We start from the raw sequence: 23,601 nt of genomic DNA, 5'->3' as shown, positions 1-23,601 counted from the left end.
GCCCCTCAATATGCACAGGGAGTGATCACCACCCACACCCCAAATAATATGTCTGTCCTTTACGAAGCACAGTGCTGCAAGAATTAAGGAAGGGATAACAAACTTCTGAAAAATCAAAGATGTAATCTGTGTCACTCCCTTGATGTGAAGGAAGAATGCAGCCCTGTCTGCTGGAGATTAGTTTGCTTTCTGATTTTCTGTCTTCTAAACTTTGGCACTGCTGGATAATAGTATGTGGAGAAGGTCAGGCTTTCTAGCACGTACACACACCCACGGCTTCTGCGGGGCCATGCCAAGGTAAGAGTGGCACGCGTTTGGAATTATTGCCTCGGTGCCTCCATTTCAAAGCGGACGCACAGCAAGGCGTCTGGCGTTAGACGGACTGCTGAGCCAGGGCTCAGGTGTCTGTCTGGCACAAGCCCAGGTGACTTTCATTCAGAGCACATCTCTACCTCAATGCCGGGCGAGACTGACGGAAGATAACCCCATCACAGCCAATGTCATCCTGTCTTAAAGAGCCAGACCTGCTAGGAGCAAACATTCACCCTAGCCAGGAGGGGAAGCCATGAAATTGTCTCCAATTCCCATTACATTATTAATTTCCTTATCCAGAGTTCATTACTTTCATAAAGTAATTCACGCCTCAACGATTTATTATTTACTAAAGCAGTCCAGGTGGGTACTGTGTTCAAGGATGCAATGACAGTGGTTGCAGGAAACCTTACAAGGTTATAAAACCAGCTCCTGACCACTACACCACCTGCCCTTTCACCAGATAACACAGGCCTGACACAGGTGTTTATGTTGTTTTGGACAACTTACCGACGTGTACAAGTAGCCCTCGCTGTTCATGGCCAGATACAGCTTAGTCTGCACGCCCTGGATGGCCACCACCCGGAGCCCCACAGGAATGAGGTTGAACATGGCTGTGGGAGAGATGGTCATTAATACACAGGACAAAACTGGAACGCAAGTAATCTGTACAGCACTGTCCAGCTGAATTCCCTACCCCTTTCAGCACCACATTCACATTTAAACATTTAAACAGCACTTACTGTGGATGAGAACAAGACAAACACAAGGCAGGGGGTGACGATCCTGCCAGCGCGGTCTTTCTGCTCGACTCCATTTAAACAGGAGGTAGCGTGCCGAGCGAAGACCTCGCTCTGCCCGTCGCTATCTTCTCTGCCAAAGCACCTTTGTCCCGCTGTCAGTTTGTTGGCCAAAACTGCCAGCCCTCCCATTTTCACATAATACCCATTACCAAAAGGAAAGAAAAGGCAGCCAGCCATCCTTAGTCATGCTGGCTTTCTGCGAAAGTATCTGGACACCATGAGTGCTGGAGATGAAAAGCTAAGCATGAAGGAAGTGGCGTAACACTTTTTTGAGAGCATTGTTGTCTACCACAGGGCAGATCAAGAAAGTGAGGGAGCTGCTCAGTCGCAGGGTTATCCCAATACCTTTATTTTACCATGAGATCGCGGAATGACAATAAGACAAGGATTCCAACAAAATGTTTGCAGCTCCTCAACAGTGAATGCCTCAACCGTTTCATGCTTTAAAAGCAAACACTGCCCTAAAACCAGATAAAACGCAGATGCAAAAAGCCACCCAGGGAACCTCAGAAATTCTTCAGCTGAGATGGTTTCTAGCAATGATCTATTTCAGTCGCAGATTATGGGTATGGTCACCATGTGGTATGGGCCTTTGGGCAGCATCTGAAAGCAGTGGCATGCTAAAGAAATGATAAACACATCTCCCATTGAGCTACTGTGGGACACGGGGTGTGTTCAGGTACAAAAACTTGAGGCTGCGTTCCCCTTTACCTTCAACTTGGAGGTAGCACCCAATGCGCACAATACAAACCAGTTAAATCGATCACAGACTGTTAACACCATGCCAATCTAATGCCAATCTACTTCCTAATAATACAGATCTTAAGCATTGGGGCAGGTGAGAAAGGGATGCCGTGCAAAGGCAATACGGTATTAACAACAACAGCTTCTTAAACCCTCCCACTCTCCTCCCCTCAGCTCTAGCACCAAGCTTCATTCCCTGCCCCCCATCCTTTCCTTCAGGTTATTCACAGACTTATCTACCCACTGATTGTATGTGTAGAGACAATACAGGTAATAACTGTCTCCTCAATCCACATACAGAGCCTGAAAGATATACAAACACAGCATCCACATATTCTTTAAGCTTCATTTCAAAAAGGGTCACCAGTCATTTGCCACCAGAGACTTGGGAGGGAGAACTCAATTACCTCTACCTCACAGAGCGCTTGAGTGAAAGCATGGGTTTCATCAAGGGCATAGATGGTACAGCCGCCACTTGGAGAGGACCTATAACCTGAACCAGGGCTGAAGTGGTCTGAAGTGCTCGTGACTACTAATTCAGTTTGAGCACCCACCAGAACAAGCCACAGAATAGGTGATTATTCTGTTGTGTTACATTTCGGTCTTACTACACATGATCCCAGCGTCCTTGAAATTCAACTTCGTTGAAATTTCAACTTGAATGGATACACTTCTGTTCTTTTGTGCTGGAAGTCACTCTGGATAAGAGCATCTGCTAAATTACTGTAATGTAATGTAATTTTACTATTCCTCTATTAAGTCTAAAGATATTATTGTATAATCATCACCAGCTCATGCCTCAGAAGATGACCCCTCCCTCATGACCACATTAGGAATGGCACATTAGTTTTTTGTCATACCTGTCCTCCAAGAATTCGTGGCTTCTAACTCTCCATCTGCTAATTCCAACTGCAAAATTTGTAGGCTATCTAGCAGCCTCTAATGAGTCCTAATTACAATGCAGTGCTACAGCTTCAGGGTTTTAAACGTACAAAACATAGATTAACAGCATGAGTATGTGACAAATGAAAAAGCAGTTAAATCCTAAGTGACTAACAGAGTAAGGCAACCAGCCCTAAGACGCTGATTGCAAATTAAATGAACACGAGGGCCTTTGAGACGTCACCAATAAACATCACCCATTTGTGCAGACCTCACCGATGTCAGTAAGGCTTTGGCTGTATCTGAGAATGGTGGTGAGGGCTTGGGGCAGTGGACCTGTTTTAATGGCTCTGACTGTGAGAGCAATGTTTACTACAACAGAGCTGATGGTGGTCTAGTTTCAGCAAGAGAAAGGAGGTGATAGTGTCGGTCCCATCAGTATCTGGGAATCAACAGTAAAGATGCCTCAGATATTCTGTGTGCCTGTGCTTGAGAGAAGCCATGGAGTGCAGCCCAGTTTGATTTCTGCATCCACAGATGCATGTGAAAGACCACAACGTAAGGTTAGTAACCAGCACTAAGACACCATCCTGCAAAACATACAGAGATGAGTGTGAGAAAATGGAATACAAAAGAAACAAAATTTAACACCTGTCCATTATGATTACAAGTGCAAAATATCAGTCAATCATGTTTTTTTTGTATGTATTATAAAAATAGTTTTTTTAGGACTTCGGGAAATTAGTTTTAATCTGTTGAATACTATTAGCTCATTGTTTTTGTTTGCCTGTTAGGTCAGCTATGTAAAGCACACATTAATTTGCCTGAATGGTGTGTGTGTGTGTGTGTGTGTGTGTGTGCGTGCGTGTGTGTGAGCATGCTTGAGCTTGAGTAGGCCCTCTCCCACCATCGCAAAACACTAAGAGCTCCAAAAGGACTGTGCTGTCGTCGCCATGGAGACAAGAGCACCCGGCTCCTAACAACGCTATTTTTGTAACGGTGCAAAAAAGCTTCACTTTTTTCTTCTTTTCCAGCAGCTTTTTTTTTTTTAATTTCCTCTTCAGAGATGAAAATGTTTGGGGCAAAAAAAAAATGAGGCTAGCCGTTACATAACCTACCTCCCCACACATATTAGTAAAACTCACTGTGCGCAGCCAGGTGAAGACAGCACGTGTCAAGGAGTGACTGAAAGTGTCGGTCTGGTTTCCGCATGGACCTTCAGGCGTTGGACAGTCAGCGTTATCACACTCAATCACTGCCACAGTCTCTACGCAGTGGCGTTGGAATGCCTCTCCCTGGGGATGGGTGTTAATTACAAAGATTATGGACTCCCTTATTGCCCCTGCAGACGTGAACTGCGTGGCGAGGGTGTTAATGTGCAGAACGGCATCATCCTCCTGGTTAAATGACTAATTGAAATCCCCTTAGCAAACCGTTCCCCAGAACACCGCATCCGCTTGCGGCTGGTGTGAAATAGCGCAGATTAAATTCGGCTCGTCAGCGTGATCGCCACACACACTGTGGCACCTTCTGACGCATGTGCCCACTGCCGCCTGGTCATCCCGGTGTCGGTGAGACTTCCTGCACATTTGTGAGCAAAGCATATGAGCAAAGCATCTTCAGACAGTTGTAACTGTCAACGTTCTGCTGTGTAAGAGTAAAGAGAAAGACATCTGACTGGAACAACACATGCCAAAGATGACCTCATTAGCCTATCCTAAATAAACTCTTTCTGTAGATAACCTTCTGGGCCACTATTCCCTCTAGCACTTGCTGTTGGATAATATGCTGTACTGTATGTACAGTACTTGTGGGCTGTTTATCTCCAGCCCTTGTGTGAGAAACAAAATGTGAACAGAACAGAACAGGAGGATGAATTGCTGTAGTTAATGGTTTCTTTGAGAAGTTAAGGTCTACTACAGAAGACACATAAACTGGTGGCAGGGTTTGTAATGGGAGGAGACAGATTATCTAATTGAAGCCTCAGAATATGTCATTTAATTTAATCTAGGGTTGATTTAAGATGTTCTTTCTCTTTGCCAAAAAAAACCTTAAAACGTTCCAGACGAGGGATATAAAAGCCCGGTGGCAGAATGTCCTAGACTGACTGCCATTCCGGAGCTTTACAGACATTGTATGTGTGAGAGGTCTGTTACAGTTTTAAAGGCAATCTGTTTTCAGCACTGAGTTTATGGCTCTGGCAAAGGAAACACAAGTTATCCCATCTGTTCTCTGTGGCATCAGTGTAAATCAAATTTATAAGCTAGTACCATACATCAAGGAGCACTGCACTGAAGTTACAGTGAGTACCGTCTGCTCTTTTCATGTCAAACGAGCATAGTTTGTCCAGGATATTCATAGTTTGAACAGGCTATTCAGAATAGGCTATGTATTGACATCACTACCAATGTCAGTTCCAACAGCCTCTGTTCTTTTTGGTGATTTGACATTACATCCCTTAATGAAGGAAAATTCTATAACAGTCCTTTGCGCATTTCCCTGGCTTGGAACCTGTGAGGACATTTCTCCTCATCTTCCCCCTCTGGAGCCAAGCGGCAGCCCTGTAATTTTCCACTCATGTTCAGTCTGTTTGAAAAGGTCCGGTCTCACTAGAGGGGCAGCCTGGGAGCTCACTAGTGCAGAGGAGGTTGGGTTCAATCAGGGCTGAGCCGCAGCAATGAGCAGGCAGCTCCAGTGGAAGGATTTAAGACGGGAGATGGACAGACAGAAATGACAGACAGACAGGAAAAGGTCGAAAATGAGAATATAAATCAAAGAATGTCCAGAGACACAGATAACGAGAAAGGAGAAAAGGGGGTAGACAGAAAAACGAAAGTAGAAGAGGGAAGGAGGGAAAAAGATATGAGACGGAGTCAGAAATAAAGCATGAACGCTGAGGCATGAACACTGAGCAAGTCGGTGTGGTATATGGGACACAAAACGCAGGCGGTCTGTAATATTGCATATTTCATTTGTACAAGGACAGGCATGTCGTTGGAAGAGTGCACAATTCAGATGCAAAGAGTCTTGAGGAAAGTGCCCATTTCCATTGCACTGTACAATAAGGGGGGGGGGGGGGGGGGGCAGTGCATGTCTGTCTGAAGAATCATCGCAGTGACATTTGAGCAGACTTACTGTAGCCATTGTCCTCCTCCTTCGTTCCGTCGATGGTTCCATCCGCCTGCAGCTGCAGATGGAAGCCCTGCCGACTGTAGAGCTTTGTCACTATCCCCTTCAGCTGGGGCTCTGTGGAGACAGGGGACAGGAGAGAGGGAGTGAGTGCAGAGTGACACAGACCACACCTCTCTGTGTGGAATGGGGGGGGGGGGGGGGAAACACACACACAGGCTCTCACAGCCCAGCTTTGGCAGCCTCTCCAGCCTCCGAGGGCTTGAATATCCACTACAAACGGGACTACTGACACACACAAGAGCAGTGTACAGTAAGTACAGCACTGATCATGAATGAACCGCTCTTGCCTAAACCATAGATATGGAATGTCCAGAACAGTACCTCCTCACTGGAAGCAATGGCTTATTGTATGGAAGATTGGAGCAGCTCTATCTGACCCAAGCCAATCAAGAGTCTTGGCTCCGATTAAAACACATTGTTTTCTGTATAAACAAAGCTTCTTTGATGGTATTCCCAGTGTGCACATCCATTGAGGTACTATGTAGGTTAAGACAGGGTTACATAAGTCCCGTAGAGCTTTCAACCAACCATTTTAGAGATTTAATGTGTAGGGTCTAAACCTAAATCATAAACAGTCTGAGCTGTTTTGTATAAATTCCCTTAGCTGGTTGTCTTATCTTAGCTAGTTAGCAAGGTTGTTTACTGTCAGTCCAGTGTGAGTGCATACAATAAGTTTAAATAATTTACTTCCAGTTTGCCAGTATGTGCAAACAGCTGCAATAATAACATATGACTTGCTAACATTGACTGAGTTGTTAACGCGAGGCTTATAAAAAATCTTATATGAAACCCAAAGCCTGAAAAAGGTCAAATTTGTTTGGTCTTCGCCATCCATTGAACAATTAAAAATAAGGCTGACAAACTTGTCTAAGCCTGCTGTATGTGAAGCTATGTCTGTCTCACCAGTCACCAGAGCAGTGTCCTTTACCCTGGTTTTCCAAACCTTTCATCATCTCTTTCATGCTTTTACCTTTCAATCCTACCTTTTGTTCTTCCTTCTCAAAGGTTGCCAGGGCAATACAGAGCATTCTCTTATTACTGTCTGTGCCACTAGCTACTTGTCAAAAACCCAACAAGGCAGGAGGTGACAGACGCTCTTTTCAAGTGAAAGTGTTTTGATTCAATTATAACAGTCTGATCTGGAATTACGTGTGATAGCCCAGACCCCTCTCCCGAAAGCACCAGCCTACTCTCCGTAATCGCTCTGACCGTGCTGTAGCTGAGAACGGTGAGCTGATATAACGAGCAGCAGCTCACGAGGCTTGTTTTTTTTTCCCAAAGCTGGTGAAAGCAGGAAGAACGAACATACATGATTAGAGAGAAGGAGGAACGGTGCTCATTCTGTAGGTGCCTGTGTACAGACTCACAATGTTTTGTAACTACTACGGCAAGAACATCAGAACAGGCTCTACAGCGCTGTGTGTCAAATATCTGTGTACTCAGATATTTCAGGAGGGCTAAAATGCACCCAATCCTATACATCCACAATGGCGAGTCCTACTAAAGCCTGATGAAATGATAATGAACACATTTAATAAAGAGCAGCCACTGAATATATCTGTCACAATGAGAGAAAAAAAAGGCGCAATTTGCGAACCGTGACAGAACGGCGGCGCATTTGGGATGAGCGTGAGAGAGCGCCTTTGTCCGAGAGCGTTGTGGCAAGACGCTGCCAGCCCTGGTGGAACAAGAGCCGATAACACCAGCCACGCACGGCCCTCTCCCTCCCCACCACCAGGCATTTGGTGTTCCAGCGCTGGCAAGGACCCATCATCGGGGAACTGACTGCACCTGATATGCAGCTTAAAAGAAGCACAGCTAGTGTAGGAGACCCAGCTGACACCAGCTTGAAGCTCTGCTAAAGTAAAGGAAGGAACTTTCCATGCAGCAGGGAAAGGTAAGCAGTGAGGAAAATGTGGGTCTGCTGTAAGCCACATGGGGGAGGTTGCTGCCACACCTGAGCTATTCTACTACAACTGACAGCAGCTCAGAGTTCCTGACAGAAAGCAGCTTTTGAAACTTTGCTGCTGCTGCCGCTGCTGCTGAGAGGTGCACGGTGTGTTATGTAAGCGGGTCCCTCCCTCCTCCCAGCCCACCAAACAAGGGAGGGTGTGGGGAGCTGGGCTCCGCGGTGCTGCGGGACAGCTCAGGCTGCTCTAAGGCTACACACTGGAATTTACACACAGAGATGCAACGTTCAGGTGCAAAATTCCATGCATGCGCTGCTTGGATGTTTGTTGAATTTACTGTTAAACAAATGCACTCGTTTGGTTTTTTGTGACCATAACTACTACAAGGATGAATTCTGATATTAGTTTCTGTTTTGCTAACTAACCCAAAATAGGTTTCAGGAATCTATTGGATGGAGGAAGTATTGAACACCCATATAGTTACACTGATCAGTGCTCATGGGTGTAACCAAATCACGGATGATTAGTAAGCTCTGAACTTACTTGGGGGAGAGAGGGTCCTTCCACAGCTCTGCTGGGGTGCTTTAACCTGCAGAATGTTTTATTCATTTTCTCAGGCTGCATTTATGATATTTCTGAGGACAGCATGATTTTTTCTCTGTAGATCACTTCCTCAATTCTCACTCATCTTGTGTGTCTGCCAATCAGAGCACTCCTCCAAAGGCCACAGGCTCTGATGTTATTCACCAGCTAACATAACATCTTAATTATTTTAAATATACCAATACAATATAATGGTAATGGTAATATAATGGTAAGAAGAAAAGAATGTATCAGCATTACTATATTACTAATGCAAGCAGCAACATACTATGATTAGAATGTGCTAATATGTTAGCAGACTATCAACATTTGCAGGAAGCCATGTTATCTTACTAGTGATGGCTATTCTACATGTACAATGACATTTTTAAGTAGCATTGGTCAGTGTTCAGCTGGGAACTACAGTGACACTGACCAAAGAGAAATCCAAACACACAAAAGGCTTCTGTGTGATATCAATGCACTTGCTTCATAACGCCTTTCTGAAGTTCACATCTTACTGTGTAACTGACTCAAACAAACTCTAGTCTTAAAAACCTGCAGGTTTTTTTTTTTTTTTTTTACAAAACATTACTGATACTTGACAAGCAGTACCCAGATCGCTGTAGGGCTGCACCCCAGATAACACATCATTGTACTGATTTTGTAACACTCACCAAATGTACTGCACAGAAAAACAGAGACCGTTGTGCTTTAGCAAAGGCTCTGGCTAGAAAACTAAAAGGACAAACCTGCATTCCAACAATGTGGATTTGCTAAACTGTGGACGTCTTTGCATTATGCACAAAAGCTGCTCCATTGGCATTGCCATTTTCAACTTAAATGTGATTGTTTCATGGATAGACAGGTTTAAAGGGATGAAATGAAGCACGTGAAACTATCCTCTGCATCATATCCCCTTATATAAAATAAAACTATGTTGCTGCTTGTGTCACATGCCACGGCACCTACTCAATACAGGGAAATGTATTTTAGTCTACGACAAACGTTTTTAGTTCAAAATATATTTGCTGTACTTTCTCAGTCTGGTACCTACCCTGCTGGGAAAGAGTGTTCTGACATTACAGTAATGTTTGTTTTCCAATAAGAAAGTGGAAGGGTACAGTCATTTCCTATTGGAAACATCACGTTTAGATGAAAGCGGCAAATGATGATGTTGAGGATTGATCACGATGATTGGGTGACAGGTGATGACAACAACGGTATTAACGATCATTGTGATGGAAGAGGTGAACCTCACAAAACACAGTCAATATCAGACCTGGTCGCCTCCTCCTTCGCTTCTTGGAGCCGAAGAGTTTCACCCGTGAGAAAACGCTCAGTCTGCTGGGTTTCTCGCACGTTCCCTTGCTTTTATTCGGGCTACTAACGCAGCGGCAGGCATTGGACTTCTCCCGCTCCCTCGCCTGCCGCTTTTGTCGAATAAGGGAGCTGGCGATCGCTGCAGCCATTGCCAGTTTGACGGTTTTATTGTCAAAACTTCCAGGTTAAAAAATGTATCTAAAAAACCCTCCCTCCGCAGACCGATCAAAAGCTATTGATTTTCAACTTAAGTAATAATCCACAATAGTCTTCAAACGCGTAAGGCAGTCATTGCTTCTGTCAAAAGTAATTCCGTCTTCACAACAGTGGTTTCCAGTGTGCTTTAAAGACCGAACTGCTGGTTTAAATGTCCTGGTTGTTGAGTGTTAAGCTGGATGCTTTACAGGGCGTTTCTCGGTATCGATGCATTTTCTCCTCAGAACAAAAGTGGTCTTGAACAAAATACAGCCAGACGCAAGTGCTCCCATTCATACAGCACTGAACAGTAGCAGTACTGCAGGAAGTAAATACACCAGCTTCGCAACTATGTCATCGTTTGAGGCTCGCAACTAAAAACAACTGTCATATTCCTGCAGAAGCCTAAACACGTTGTGTATCACTCCACAAAATCTGTGACGGCACACGTGAAAAAAGAGACGCTGGTGCCCCTGAACGGCCGCTGATGCACAGCCAGAAAAACACCTGTTAGCCGATGGACAGAGAACATTTTTTGTTGTATCTTAATGTCTCTCAATGGGAGGCAAGCGCTGCTGAAATATTTCAGTATGAGCGAAAGGGAGGCTAAAGAGACCAATAAAAATGAATCAATATAGTGATCAGAAAAAGAAAACTATAAATCGATGACGCGCGTTATGCCTTTTCTTTCCCTCTTTCTTCTTAATGTATCAAGACGAGGTAGTAGAATTGAGCGATTCATTTCAAATGCGGTATCCGGCTTCAGTGGGAGGTACGTTCTCCGCCACGCTCTGTATGAATAGCCCACCTCGCTATAGGACTGGCGAGATTCTAGTGGGGGCTGAAGAAAGCGGCTTCGGGTTCGTCCCCTGGCAAATCCCGCGAGTATAACTTCTCAATCGTGGTAAGATAACGACGAAGACAGAAATGCAGGTGCGATGAGACGGTAAACTGAATAAAAAATTCAACGATTTCACATCATCTCTCAACAAGAGAACTCCGGGGAGTAGGGAGGGGGGAGCTGGGTGGGTAGCTTCCTCAACTTCCACAAATCACCACTATCATGACCAACGAGCAGAAATCTTCATCGGAATTAAAGCGTGGCAAATGTCTCGCTTTGACACGTGTGCTGGAGATGCCGTTGCCTACGGATAGGTGTACTACCACGCAGCTATGTCATACGATTTATTCAACGCCCGATGTATTATAACAAGCACCCAAACAAACGTGACCACGGTTAACAAGCTCTCTGCTCGATCCTGCCAATTCTGGGCAATTCTGCACGGTGCTTGACTGCACTAAGCTTAAGTAGCACAGGAGCGCACGCACACGGTGTACCGTAACGTGGAGTGGAAACAGCTGTAAAATAACAATCCACATACTCAGTGTCCCCGTCACAGGGTATAGATGTGCATGTTGCGTCAACACAGGAAACACTATGCCTGCTCTTACATTTTAAGGACCCGTTGCCATAGCAGTGCAGTATATGCCAACGAAGAATAAGAGTCGAAGGAGTGGATTTATTCCCATTCAACTGTCTGGTCACTGACAACTCATACAGCAGTATATTCATCTGAGAAGTGACACGACTTTTGTCGTCTTGAATTTATCATTTCAATACTTAACTATTTTCCTTAATGATTGCTGGAATAGGAAGTATAATAACGACATCAGATATAATTTTGATGCAGATTTGTTCAAAATTATGGTACTTAAATAATCAAACTAATTAATTAATTCTTCGACTAGATACTATTTAAAACACAAATATTATATAGGAGCAGCGAAATGTCTTCTCGTTTGACACAATTCCATTATTCACACCCAAGTACATGAGCCAGCACCAAAGAACCACAAGTGGGCGCTGTTGTCTCTGACACTTAGGGTTGCATAATAGCTGAAAGGCAACTGGTCGGCCACCAGACACCCGCAAGAGCGATACAATCGCAGGAGAATCCACTCGCAACTAACCAGATCCACCTAAGGGGTGCACTGTGACCCTGCCCATTCACGGTAAAGCGGGCCATTGCCAAAATGTGAAACCCATCTCAATTTCCCGAAAAATGCGAACGGAAGTATGATGAATTGCATTTGTGTTATACTGTGTGACTTACATCACCGCCATGATGTACATGAATACGACCGTACAGGTTAAAACAAGAAAAAAAAAACAAGACATATACAAGCGACACCTCCCACTTGTACATTTTTTATCCGTCGTAGGTCACCTAAGCCAAGCCACACTAGTGCCATCTATAGTGAAACTGGCCTACACGTAGCAAAAGGATCATAACATAATAAACAACAGATTCACTTCACATAACATATTCTGTCAGCTAAAACAAACCTAAGCCTTTTACTTTATTACAAGGACGATCACAAAATGTCAAATAAAGCGTATTACTCCTTAGACCTAGTTTCAAAGAATGAAAATTAGTGTGAGAGAACATAGTTTAAAGGCACCGCCCAAACCAAATATCACAATAACCTTTAACAAGTGATTTGGTTCACAAATTAAAATTTAGATAACCTAATGTCATTTATATGAGAATGTGAAATATATTAAACGATTTAAAACATTTAAACATTTACTATTTCACTAGAGCTACATATCAAACAATAACGTGTTTATTTTGTAGTTAAGAAAAAAACAAGTATCAATTTGTTCGACTAAAATTATTATGCATTACAACCGAGAACACACAAAAAGAAGCATAACGAGATTACAACATTGTAACAGTCTTCAGATTAAAAAATTACAGACATAACAGGACAATTTTACTCATAGACAGGACAACATAGTTACAACTTCAGCACCAAGGACAGCTCCTCTTTGCGGGGTTAGTTTTGAAGTACAAACATCACCGCGTATAGACAGCATGCGACAACATACACTCTGATTTCGAATTTCTAAATAATACAATACTGACCACCCATCTCATCATTAGAAAGGTCAAAGAAAAGTACATCAATAGAATGACAGAGATTTTGCATCCAAAACTGCATTAAAACGCATGCAGTAAATGCATTACTTAACAACCAATACTTAACAGTCCTTAAACGAGAAGACAGCAGTAGATTCGTACCTGATGTTGATTTCCTTAAGGGAAAAGTCATGCTTCTTTAACAGGGTGCCACAGAACGCCGGTGAACAATACGTGCGGGACATGCAGCGTGTTGTGAAAGGAAGACGCTACTAAGTTTTACCCATATTTAAAGAGTCCTCAAAGGCATCGACGAGAAACCATCAATCTCATGCGAGTGGTGTTCTGAGATCATTAATGGACATTAGTGACAGACCATTATGACTTTTTAAAATGTTCATTAATGATTCATTGGGAAGCAATGTTGATCCGGAAAACAGTGATGGGGCGTTCTCTAAACTGTTGTGCTCTGGGCTGAAAAAAAGAGAAAAGTAATCGAACATACGCACTGAAACTGTACTTACTGATGAAGCCCAGAAGACTTTATTCTCGGATTACAAAAAAAGGCTGTAAAACGATCCCTTAATGCGTGGACTAAACCAGTTATGCCTGCCTTTCCACTTTGGACTCTAAAGCATCAATGTACATCAATGGATATAACAATGGACATTAGAGAAGCGTTTAAGCAATGAACTTTGCTGCCCTGTACACTTAGGAAAGCTGAATAATTCATTTTTTTTACCAATTGCCTCGCCGTTATTTTGATACTGCACTGGAAATGTCAGCTCCCCATTCAGCCTGAGATAATGTGCATCGACAACACATGTAGTTGTATGTTTGGCCAAAGTAGAACATGGGCTGTTACGTCTGTGTTCCACAACGTCTGTACAATGTGATCTTAACTGGTTCGGTTAAGTCGCAAGTAGTTTCTCCATTATAACACCATTTCCTTTGCAAGCGCTCATGTCCAGAGCAGCTTTCATAGATTCGTCATCTGTTTTATACAGTTGGATATCAAACCTGCTACCCTTGGTTTACAAGCCATACTCTTTGTCATTACTCTTACGCAGCTGATCCAATATGGTGATTACTTCGTCTTGTTTTGCCGCGGATTTATTTCCCGCCCGAGTTGTACCGAAGGCGTTCATTGGAGTACCCATTACCTTTCTGGATGTCACTGTGTATTACAAGAGCAAGAGAACAAGGTGTGGGCAAGGTACTTAACCCAGAATTGCCTCAATAAATATCCAGCTGCATAAATGGATAACATAAAAATTGTATCGTATAAGCCTGTAAATCGCTCTGGATAAGAGCGTCTGAAAATGACAACAATTTAATGTCATGTAAAGAGGAAGAAAGGGGTAACGGCGCTGTGATAGATTAAAGTTCCACGCCAGGAGTGCACCCACACACCGCGCTCCAGGAATGTGTATGAGATCCCATACTACTCGACATCCAGTCTTTGATGTAACTTCCATCTACTTTCATCATAAAGGGATCATCACAGCAATCAAATATTCTGATAGGAATCAATAATCATATAGCCATTACCACATACTAGTTTATCACATACAACTGAAACATCATGAAACAGCGATCCAACATTTTCGGAAGGAGCAGTGAGCACGCAGCATTAAACGCTAGATGGAGCTAGTGATCCACATCTGACAGTCCATGCAATTCTGTCTTGTGGCTATGGCTTGAAGATGGCAATTGCCAGCTGCACAAAAGGCCAAGATATGACGTTGACACATATATGTCACGCACATGCAATATATGAAAGTGTTGGCAAGAAGAGACAGTTTCTGTTAGGGATGACTGAAGAAATAGCCTGAAGCCAAATGTGGTAGTTACTCACTGGATACCTCTTAGATCACACTGCAATAGGACTCAGTACGGGTAATCACAAAATAACATAACATGATTGAAGTCTGTCCAATTCAATACAGTTGCTTGATGCTACCACACTGAATACATCCTAAAAATGTCCGAGTGAAACCAGGGTGCAATTCTACATTTTCTACAGAAAAGAACTGAGAACACTTCAAGACTGAAGAGCAGCTTTGAAAAATACTGGCAAAAAAGTCAATAGTGTTCATTTAGCCGATGACCAATCCATATTTCTTGGCTGATTTATTCCCTTCCTGCCATATCTGCTCATGAGCCTGATTCATGTTGCAGATTCAATCACAAGCCAGAAAGCTTGCTGTTATTTACTACACTGCACTCAATATCAATCAAATGTTTTATACATGCAAACATACATGTACACATATCCATATATGCACATACAATATGCATACACATGTGCACAGCATGTGGACTGCATCTGTCAGAGTAGTTGCTTCAAGTATGACAATAATGTGAAGCCATCTGCTTCTGGTTCCTCTGTTGGATTTTCCTAAAGACCTAAACAGACCTAAAAGAGCAACCTAAGACCCAACGTGACCCGCAAACTTCAATACCCGAACCAAATCCAGCAAGAAGATGATAACTATCTGTTACCGGACTTGGCCTGAGCCCGACCTGAAGGGGGGGATTTGGCTCGCCTGAAAATGCTAGCAATTACCAAACTGGCTAAAAATGATCTGTCTGTTCAGTAAGCCCATACAAGAACAAACACAAACATGAGCACAAATTTTACTGGCACAAATTTCACAAAATCAAATCAAAACACATGTTATATGTATCAAAATGATCTTACCAAAACCTCTCATTTTCAGTTAAACACAGTGCGCTCAGAGAATCCAGTTTCATACAAAAAAAGTCCCACAGTATATAGAATTCAGCAGCTTAACAAATGAACACAATACCAACCGCCCTTGTTGGGGACACAGTGTAGTGAGTAAATCGAATGAAGTCTACACAAATGAAAATTCAGCTCATCAGTTTAACATAATAAACAGCTCTTTCCGGGGAAGTGGAGGGTAATTAGGTTAAAATAAATACTTGCTGTTGAAATAATTTAGTAAATAAACAAATCCTCCATTCCTGACCTATGCTTAGTGGCCTTAAAAACCTTAATTCCTTTTGTTTAAATGTCATTGAGATTATAGCCTAGATTTTAGATGGTTGTGCGTTCAAAACCTGACAGTGAGCCCAACCCTACCCAAACTCGACCGCTATAACAGTTATGGGCCCGAACTGGCATGAACCTGACATGCTTCTGCAGGTCACACCATTGTTGAGTAAGATTCCAGGGCTTTACTTCAGCTACCCTGAATAGAAAAATCTGGATCTGTGTAACATGCACGTTTAAAGCCATGTGTCTGTTATAGATGGTGATGTTTGAGCTTAAGGCTCTGTTTGTGGGTGCACACCCATGCACCCTGTGCCACCGACAGTAGAAACCAGCATCACTGTTACACTGTCAGGGTGGCAACAATCGCCGAGCATGAAACACGTATGTGCATGTAGGGCTGATTTTATCACGCAGTGTTCTGCTGTTACCTCCCCAGTCACTCAGCATGTTCTTTTTAACGGCTGGACTTTTCCTTTGAGGAGATGCACTGTGCCTGCCGTGCCATTTCCAGCCCACACATCTTAACCTGCTTTCCCGGTCGCTCGGCACCATTGACGCAGGATGTACCGGCAGTTAAATCAACTCATGTTCTCATGAGCGGCAGCGTGTCTGGAACTGACCTCCTCGTGAACCCTCGGAGGGTGGGAAGCACGCTGCCTTTAATGCCGGTCCCTGTTGAGATTGCGGCGGGGGAGAATGCGCTTTTTGAATGTTATTATGATGTTTTTTTCCGGTTGCTTGACGAATGCCCTTTTTGCAGGGTGACCACAGTTTTATGTCTACAGCAGCACATTTACTAAGTGTGTCAAAGACGAAGCAGCCGTGTCCCGCATGCCCTGATTGACACTGTTCTTAACCATTATTCTACCCTGCTGCGAGAGGTTCCCACAGTAGGGGGCAGAGATTGATGGGGTGGCCATGGCTACCTTCTCACCACTACAGGTTGTCTAGTGAACCGATTCATTTCCACCAGATGAACACTAACATGGATTGACGTATTTTTTAAAAATTAATAATAGGCTCTGGTCCTCAAAGACATGTGATATCAGTGCCTGCAATTCCAGGATGCTGTCATGCGGCTCTGCTGAGAGACAAAGGAACACAGATGGCCACACTGATCCCCAGCAACCTGCGCTGTTCAGCAACCTGCAGTCTTCCTTCGCTGTTGCGCCAGGAGAGGATGACATCATCGGCAAGACCAGCTGGATGCAATTTCCACCCCTGACCACTGAGTGGAGCTACTACCAAGCTGAGGAACACGCGTCAAGGTTGTTGACTGTTAAAGTCTTTGCCATTGTCATCACCAGGAGAAGACTGCTATCATTGTGTGGCTGAAGTAAAGCTTTATAATTTACTGATGGTTTTTAATGATATCCTTTGGATTCTTGGTTATTTCCAAGTTTTGAACTTGGTTTATAGTACAATAAGCAGATATAAGAATATAAGACGAGAAGCCCGCAGGACAGCACCGTGATGAGTGGAGGTACTAGTTTAAAATGATTTTAACCTGAGTTACATGACTGCACAATGGTGGTCTACTAACATAAGCTTTCAATCCATTACAAATGAAAGGATTACGGCTCTCTACAGCAAACCAGACCTTTCCTACTTTTTATGTGCTGCTGGAGGAATTGCTTGGTATATAAATGGATCAGCGTTAAGGAAAAATGGCTAAACAAAATGGATTAAAAGCCGTTTCTCTCCCTCTCTCTCTCTCGCTCTCTCTCTCTCTTTCTGCCCTGCATGCTGTAAAGTGCATGATGGTAAACAACAAGGTCCGAGCTTCAAGGGAGGGCGCCGCGCAAACGCTGGCCGCCGATGCCATGGCAATGGTGAGCGTTGTCATGGTGACGGTGTCTGCTTCCGCACGGAGGGGAGCACGCGCGAGTGCAATGGTGTGATTCGGGGGGGGAGGGGTGTGGTGCCTCTGCAGTCCCCGTATTACCCCTCCACACATTCATTTGAAGTGCGCAAATGTTCATCACCTGGGGGGGGGGGGTGTAAAAAGGGAAGTGATCATTCTCTCTCACCCCCCGGGGAGGCCGGGTCACATAATATGTCACCGAGGCCAGGCTTCTGATGACAGCTGGTCAGCACTGGGGTTGGGGTTGGGGTTGGGGTTGGGGCTGGGGGCGGGCCTTCTCACCAGAACAGCAAGAAACACATAAACCTCCTCCACCGGGGCCTTCCAGCCATATGGAGGAGTCATGTTTTCTTAATGCACAGATGGATTGATACTGAAGAATGCATGTTGTTAGAACAATATATGAATAAAGGAATACATTTAGCAATTACTTTATATCATCGCAATCTGTTTTTTTTTTAATTCAGGGGCCCAGCACAATTTATATTGTAGATAGAATGAGGTTTCATTAAAGGCACCCCCTGTGCTTGTCAAACTCACAGCTTGCAGCTGTATTTGTTGCTTTAATAATATTTTTTAACCATTTATCTACCACAGCTTCCACCAGTGATTCTAATAATATACTCCTGCAATAGCACAAGCACATTTTAAGCACATTCCAACCATTATTTTAACTGCATTGTAGCCCTTGTTCAAACAACATTCCAATCAAATTCCAAACTAATCATACTCAGTGTTTCTCAATCCTACTCCTGGAGCCTCCCCCCCGCCGTCCTGCATATCTTCTATCTATCTTTGCTCCAAACACATCTGATTGAAATGACTAATGCTCTTGATTAAGTCAGGTGTGCTCAGCTAATCAAAAGTGCTACTGATGAGTTCAGTCAGGTAGGTAGAGCAGGGAAAGATGGAAAACGTGCAGAGCAGGGCGGCCCCAGGAGCAGGATTGAGAATCAGTGTATTAGGTGAATATGATCAACAATTACTGTATCTTTGCACCACTGGGCCATTCTAACCACGATTATCAAAATACTGTGTCCATACCACCAGTGTTTGGCTCCCTCATACAAACAAATTATAATATCATTTGTCAGAGATAAAGGTGATACATGCACGTATGATACATATTACCTGCTTACATGCACAACTGAGCATACCTGTCCATGCCCTGTAAAGCTAGAAAAAGGTGTTCCTCCTCTAGCTGAGGACACACGTCAGACTATATTCTGCTGTGTATAGTGCCTAATTCAATTGTGAGCTTCAGGTCGCTGTCATGGTACCTTCTTTCTTCCAAAGTCATCCAGGGAAAGTAGAATTTGTGAGGATATTTAATTAGCCTTACTAACACTAACACTAACACTTATTAACACTTACTAAAGCATAAGTAATCATGGAAAAAATGTGCACGTTCCAGTTAATTTAATTAATTTATTAATTTAAATTTAAATTTAATTAATTTAATTTAATTTTAATTTTCCAAATAATTGCAGGATCAGAAACCTAGACACAAATACACAAATGTGTTACCACCAGAAATCTGCACTGACTGTGAGCCCAACAAGCCTGTTCCTCTGCTCCGGAGGCCTCTTGAGGCTAGAAAATGTATAACATGGCCTGCATCTGCCACTCTCTTGCCTTGTGAATGCTGCAGTACATACACAGCTCTGAACTCTGAGCTAAAGTGCCTACAGCAGGGTGTGGAGTGCACTATGGGGAAGGCAGTACAAGACAAGCCTGGAGCATCTGATCCATAGACTGAAACCCAAAGCCTCTCACACACACACACACACACACACACACACACACACACACACATCCATGTCCGCACGTACACATGCACGCATGCGCGCACACACACACACACACACACACACACACACAGAGGTTTATGGTGGCAGAAGCAAGTGGAAGTGAGCCATACGATGACTACACCCCTTCCTTTACCGGAGCTCCACTGTAATTCCTGCTGTAATGTAATTCTAATGTAACGGGATGGAGCAGACACTGCTACTAATGCTGCTAGTATTTAATACATGGAACTGAGCATGTTGCAATCTAACAGGAAAGCCCTTCCAGTAAACATAAAGCACCACGGTCATGGCCCCCTCTGTCCCCGTCCTGTCCTCATTAAGAGACAGCGGTTATCTACAGGCCCACCCTGTCACTGAAGGAGACAGACAGGGACGCTGGAATACACCAGGGAGCCAGACCCATTCTGTCTAGTCTTTAGGCAGACCTGTCTCGAGCTATTTTCGTATTTACTTTCACCGCTCTCTATTTGTAGGTATTATTTTTACTTCCCTTCAAAGTCATCCTTTCATGTCCCACACCTCAAAGCCCCTTTCTGACTGGAAAGGTGAGCTCTGTCATATCAAGACGGAAAACTTTCTTCTCTTCTAAGCTGCTAATGATAGTGAAAAAGGCCATTATGTTCTCAAAAAGGGTAAAGTCTGCCTGAAAAAAGGTTTACTGTGTGCCAGTCTAACGCCTGACAATCAACGAGACAAAGAACAGTGTGCTGAACAACAACTACTTTTATATTCACTAAGTGTACTGGATCCAGCCTGGGAGATAGGCTAATAAACATCCCAAACCGGAACTGCACGTCTTTGCCCTTAGTTATATCCATTCCTTCTTTGAAGAGAATCTCTGTCATAATAACTTGGAGAAATCTCAATCAGGAAGAACAAACGGTTGCGTGGAATCGTGTGGTGAAGCTCCACGCAGAGGCCGCCTGACCTGCATGCCAAATTCAGATGGAGTGCTCTCATTTGCATGACATCATCCGACTGAGAGAAAACCACCTGCTGTGGTGGCAGCAATTATTTCCCTTCTTTTAACAGCATTTCAGCGTTTCACTCCTGCAGCAGACAGGAAATCGTTGTCTTAAAAGCCACAATACTGGCCTTTCAAAGTCCCAGAACTCATTCCCACGAAACCAATGCCGTTAAAAGCCCTGTAAATAACATCAGGCATCCCTGTTTAGCATTTGAGGGGAAAAAAATGAACTGAGAGACATAGGAGAAAGCACAACTTGATATTCTGTATCTGGATTGTCCTAATTGTGCTTCCTGGGGTGTGCTTAACTGTTACTTTAACTATTACTTTAGTTAATGATGTGGTACTAAGTGATACTTAACTCTGAACTGATTTTGTTCCTTACACTTCAAAAGAAATGGTAGTAATGAAAAAAGAACAAACTACATGTAACAGTATTGCAATCATGTTAGTCCTCTACCCTGTAAGTCCCATCACAGTCAATGTATAAACCATAATCAAGGAGGCTGTAGACCCTGCCCTGGTTAACCAGTGTAAGGGAACCATGTGTAGCGTGAATTACTTATGAAAAAACCAATCATTTCATCTGAAGGGCAATTCTTCCCCATGACCGGTTACAACATGAAATATTACGAGAGGAAAAAAAAACTGCAAGCAGGAACCAACTCAGCCTGAAGGAACTGAATTAAGCTAAGAGTTAACACGTTACCTTAGGGTTTGCAAGACACATGGCCAATCACACCCGGGGCCTCTTCTGAGATCATAATGATACCTGCTATTGTGCTGTGGTGCATTTTCCAAGTGAATCTCTCCGCTGAACCATGCATGTATGTCTGAGAACTATACAACTGCCATAGAAATACCAGACAGCACACACCAATGCAGCCCCCCTGATTATCTCACCTAAGCTAATGACCAACGAACACAGTCATGCTTATGAACATATGATCTCCTCTGAGCGAGTGCAGTGCATGCCTTCTGTTGTCTAATGAAAGGAACAGGCAGAAGGAGAGATCGAAAAGTGAGCTGACGTGCCTGCATTTAACAGCCAAACTGAGCAATAACTGAACATTTGTCTCAGTGACTCATATAAGGTCAGTGAATCATTGATCCCTATTAACATTTAATAGCAGAAAGGCAGAGGAATATCAGAGGACAACAGCAAGGACAGCACTGTTGCCTGAGTCATGTATTTCACGTATCGTCACTTCAATGCCTATATAGCGCTAACCTCTCCTTTCTATAATGATCACCATGGCAACAAATGAACACAAAGCAACACGGAGAGGAAAACAGATTCTCTGTCATGATATATATATATATATATATCCAAATGCCAAACGCGCCACTGATGATGAGTTTGTATTCCGCTCGCTCCCCGCGGAGCTGACAGCGCAGCTGCGAGGTTCGGCCGGCCCTCATCTGTTCCGGGCCTGACGGACGGAAAAGGAAAAGAGCCTGGATGTGACACCGGTGACGCGGAGGTGCGAGGAGAGGAGCGGAGAGGGGACACAAGCCGCCATTATCGTAGCCATGGTGCCCACGGACAGCGCCGGAGACGGCTCCGGTTCTCCCCTCTCTGAATCCAGTGATCTAGCACGATGGCAGGACCGCTTGCATGGATAAGGTTAATAATAACCCAAAAAGGGACCCACTTCTTCCCTGCCGGAAATAGACAGGAATTATGCAACTACCCTGATTAGTATGGCAGGGGTTTATGAAGTGACCTGCAGGAACTGCCGGGTTTAAATTTAACCCTGGCCTGCAGTTTTTATTTACCAATCTAATACTGTATTTCCTGCAGGAGATATCGCATGTCTTTATCCAGGGCTGGGCCACATTGCAAAGGGTGCCGGCATATCTCGAGGCTGATGGACTTCAGTCAGCTTTCCAGAGAATCAACAGAAGACCAGGGTGGGGGACTCAGCCTAAATGGAGGGTCTGAGCATCTGAACACTGCCTATGGTCTCCTGCTTTGTGTGCTGTTTTTGATAATGATCTGTAAGATTAAGCATTCATTTTAAAACGGGTCACATTTTTTATTTTATTATTCTAATAATAATAATAATAATAAAATACCAATTTTCCCACAACACAGTGAAAGTGCCAACTGACTGCTGTGCAGAATGGCCTCCTTGTGTTTGAATTAGGTTTTGCTATGTTTCGCTGAATAAAACCACCAGCCATCCTTTTTTCACTAAGAGAAACAGTGGGGCTGCTGCATGCAGCAGGGGATTGTGGGAAAGGATGGGTGGGAAGCGATTTGCTTCCATTTGACACGGTTACGTTAACAGCCGCGAAAAACATTCCCAGAGAGCCAAGCACTTTTCCTGAGCTGGCTTTGCGATTCTCAGGTGGTCTCATGGTTATCCAAAGTGTGGAGAGCAGTAATAGCTACAGTTAACTGCAGAGACGAAGGTTCACCCTACTGCATTTAGTAAAAAAAAAATCTCTACCATGCTCATTTCCCATCTCTGCCAAGCTCACAATTTTGGAATGCCACAGAAGGCCCTCCTATTCCAGAGTGTGGGGGAAAGTCACATGGTGCTAAGTTTGGCAACCCCCTCTGTCAGCTGTGCTGTCAGCAGCTGAAAAAGACTGGCACAGTCAGGGGTTACAGAGGGTTAAATAAAGCTGTGGGAGTCTGAGTGATTCTGCATTGCATCGTGGGAGGAAACTGTGGGATGGGCAGCCATCACAGCCTGGTAAATCTCGCCTGGCTATTCTAGTGGGTCTTCTGTGTCACCACATGAAAAAAGTCCCTACAGGTAAAATAGTCATCATTGGGAGGAGGGAGACAGATAAAGACAAAATACAGCTAGCAAGGGTGGGACCAAGGATAACATCAACAGAGACAGTTGCACATAGCATCTTCCTTGCTTGTAATTTGTGGTTTCCCAACAAGCAACCAACAATCATTGCTGCACATATGTTAATATAACTGTCTCACATACAAAGTGATACCTCAGTGACAAGCTCGACAAGCCAGACAAAACTTTCCAGTACAAGGTCAGTGTGATTTGCTGACAGCTTAATTGTATGGAAGAGATACGGAAACACACTCAGAGCA

The 23,601-nt window shown here is 43.8% G+C and overlaps 1 protein-coding gene across 6 annotated transcripts in view; it reads right to left on the bottom strand.

Moving 5' to 3' along the window:
- The window catches only part of fgf13a (fibroblast growth factor 13a), a 108,663-nt gene that overhangs the window by 15,032 nt on the left and 70,030 nt on the right, over nucleotides 1-23,601 (bottom strand). For 5 of the 6 annotated variants that reach the window (XM_036549092.1, XM_036549091.1, XM_036549089.1 and 2 more), the window contains 2 exons: nucleotides 5,877-5,987; nucleotides 823-926 (listed from right to left, as the gene is read on the bottom strand). In XM_036549092.1, the coding sequence (XP_036404985.1) occupies nucleotides 823-926; nucleotides 5,877-5,987 (215 nt within the window). Of the gene's footprint in view, nucleotides 1-822; nucleotides 927-5,876; nucleotides 5,988-9,707; nucleotides 9,964-23,601 lie in introns of those variants that run through there. The other variant, XM_036549093.1, reaches the window with a different exon arrangement.

The sequence above is a fragment of the Megalops cyprinoides genome, chromosome 16 (genome assembly GCF_013368585.1).
Source record: "Megalops cyprinoides isolate fMegCyp1 chromosome 16, fMegCyp1.pri, whole genome shotgun sequence".
Classification (NCBI taxonomy): domain Eukaryota; kingdom Metazoa; phylum Chordata; class Actinopteri; order Elopiformes; family Megalopidae; genus Megalops; species Megalops cyprinoides.
This window is presented reverse-complemented; position numbering and strand designations above follow the sequence as displayed.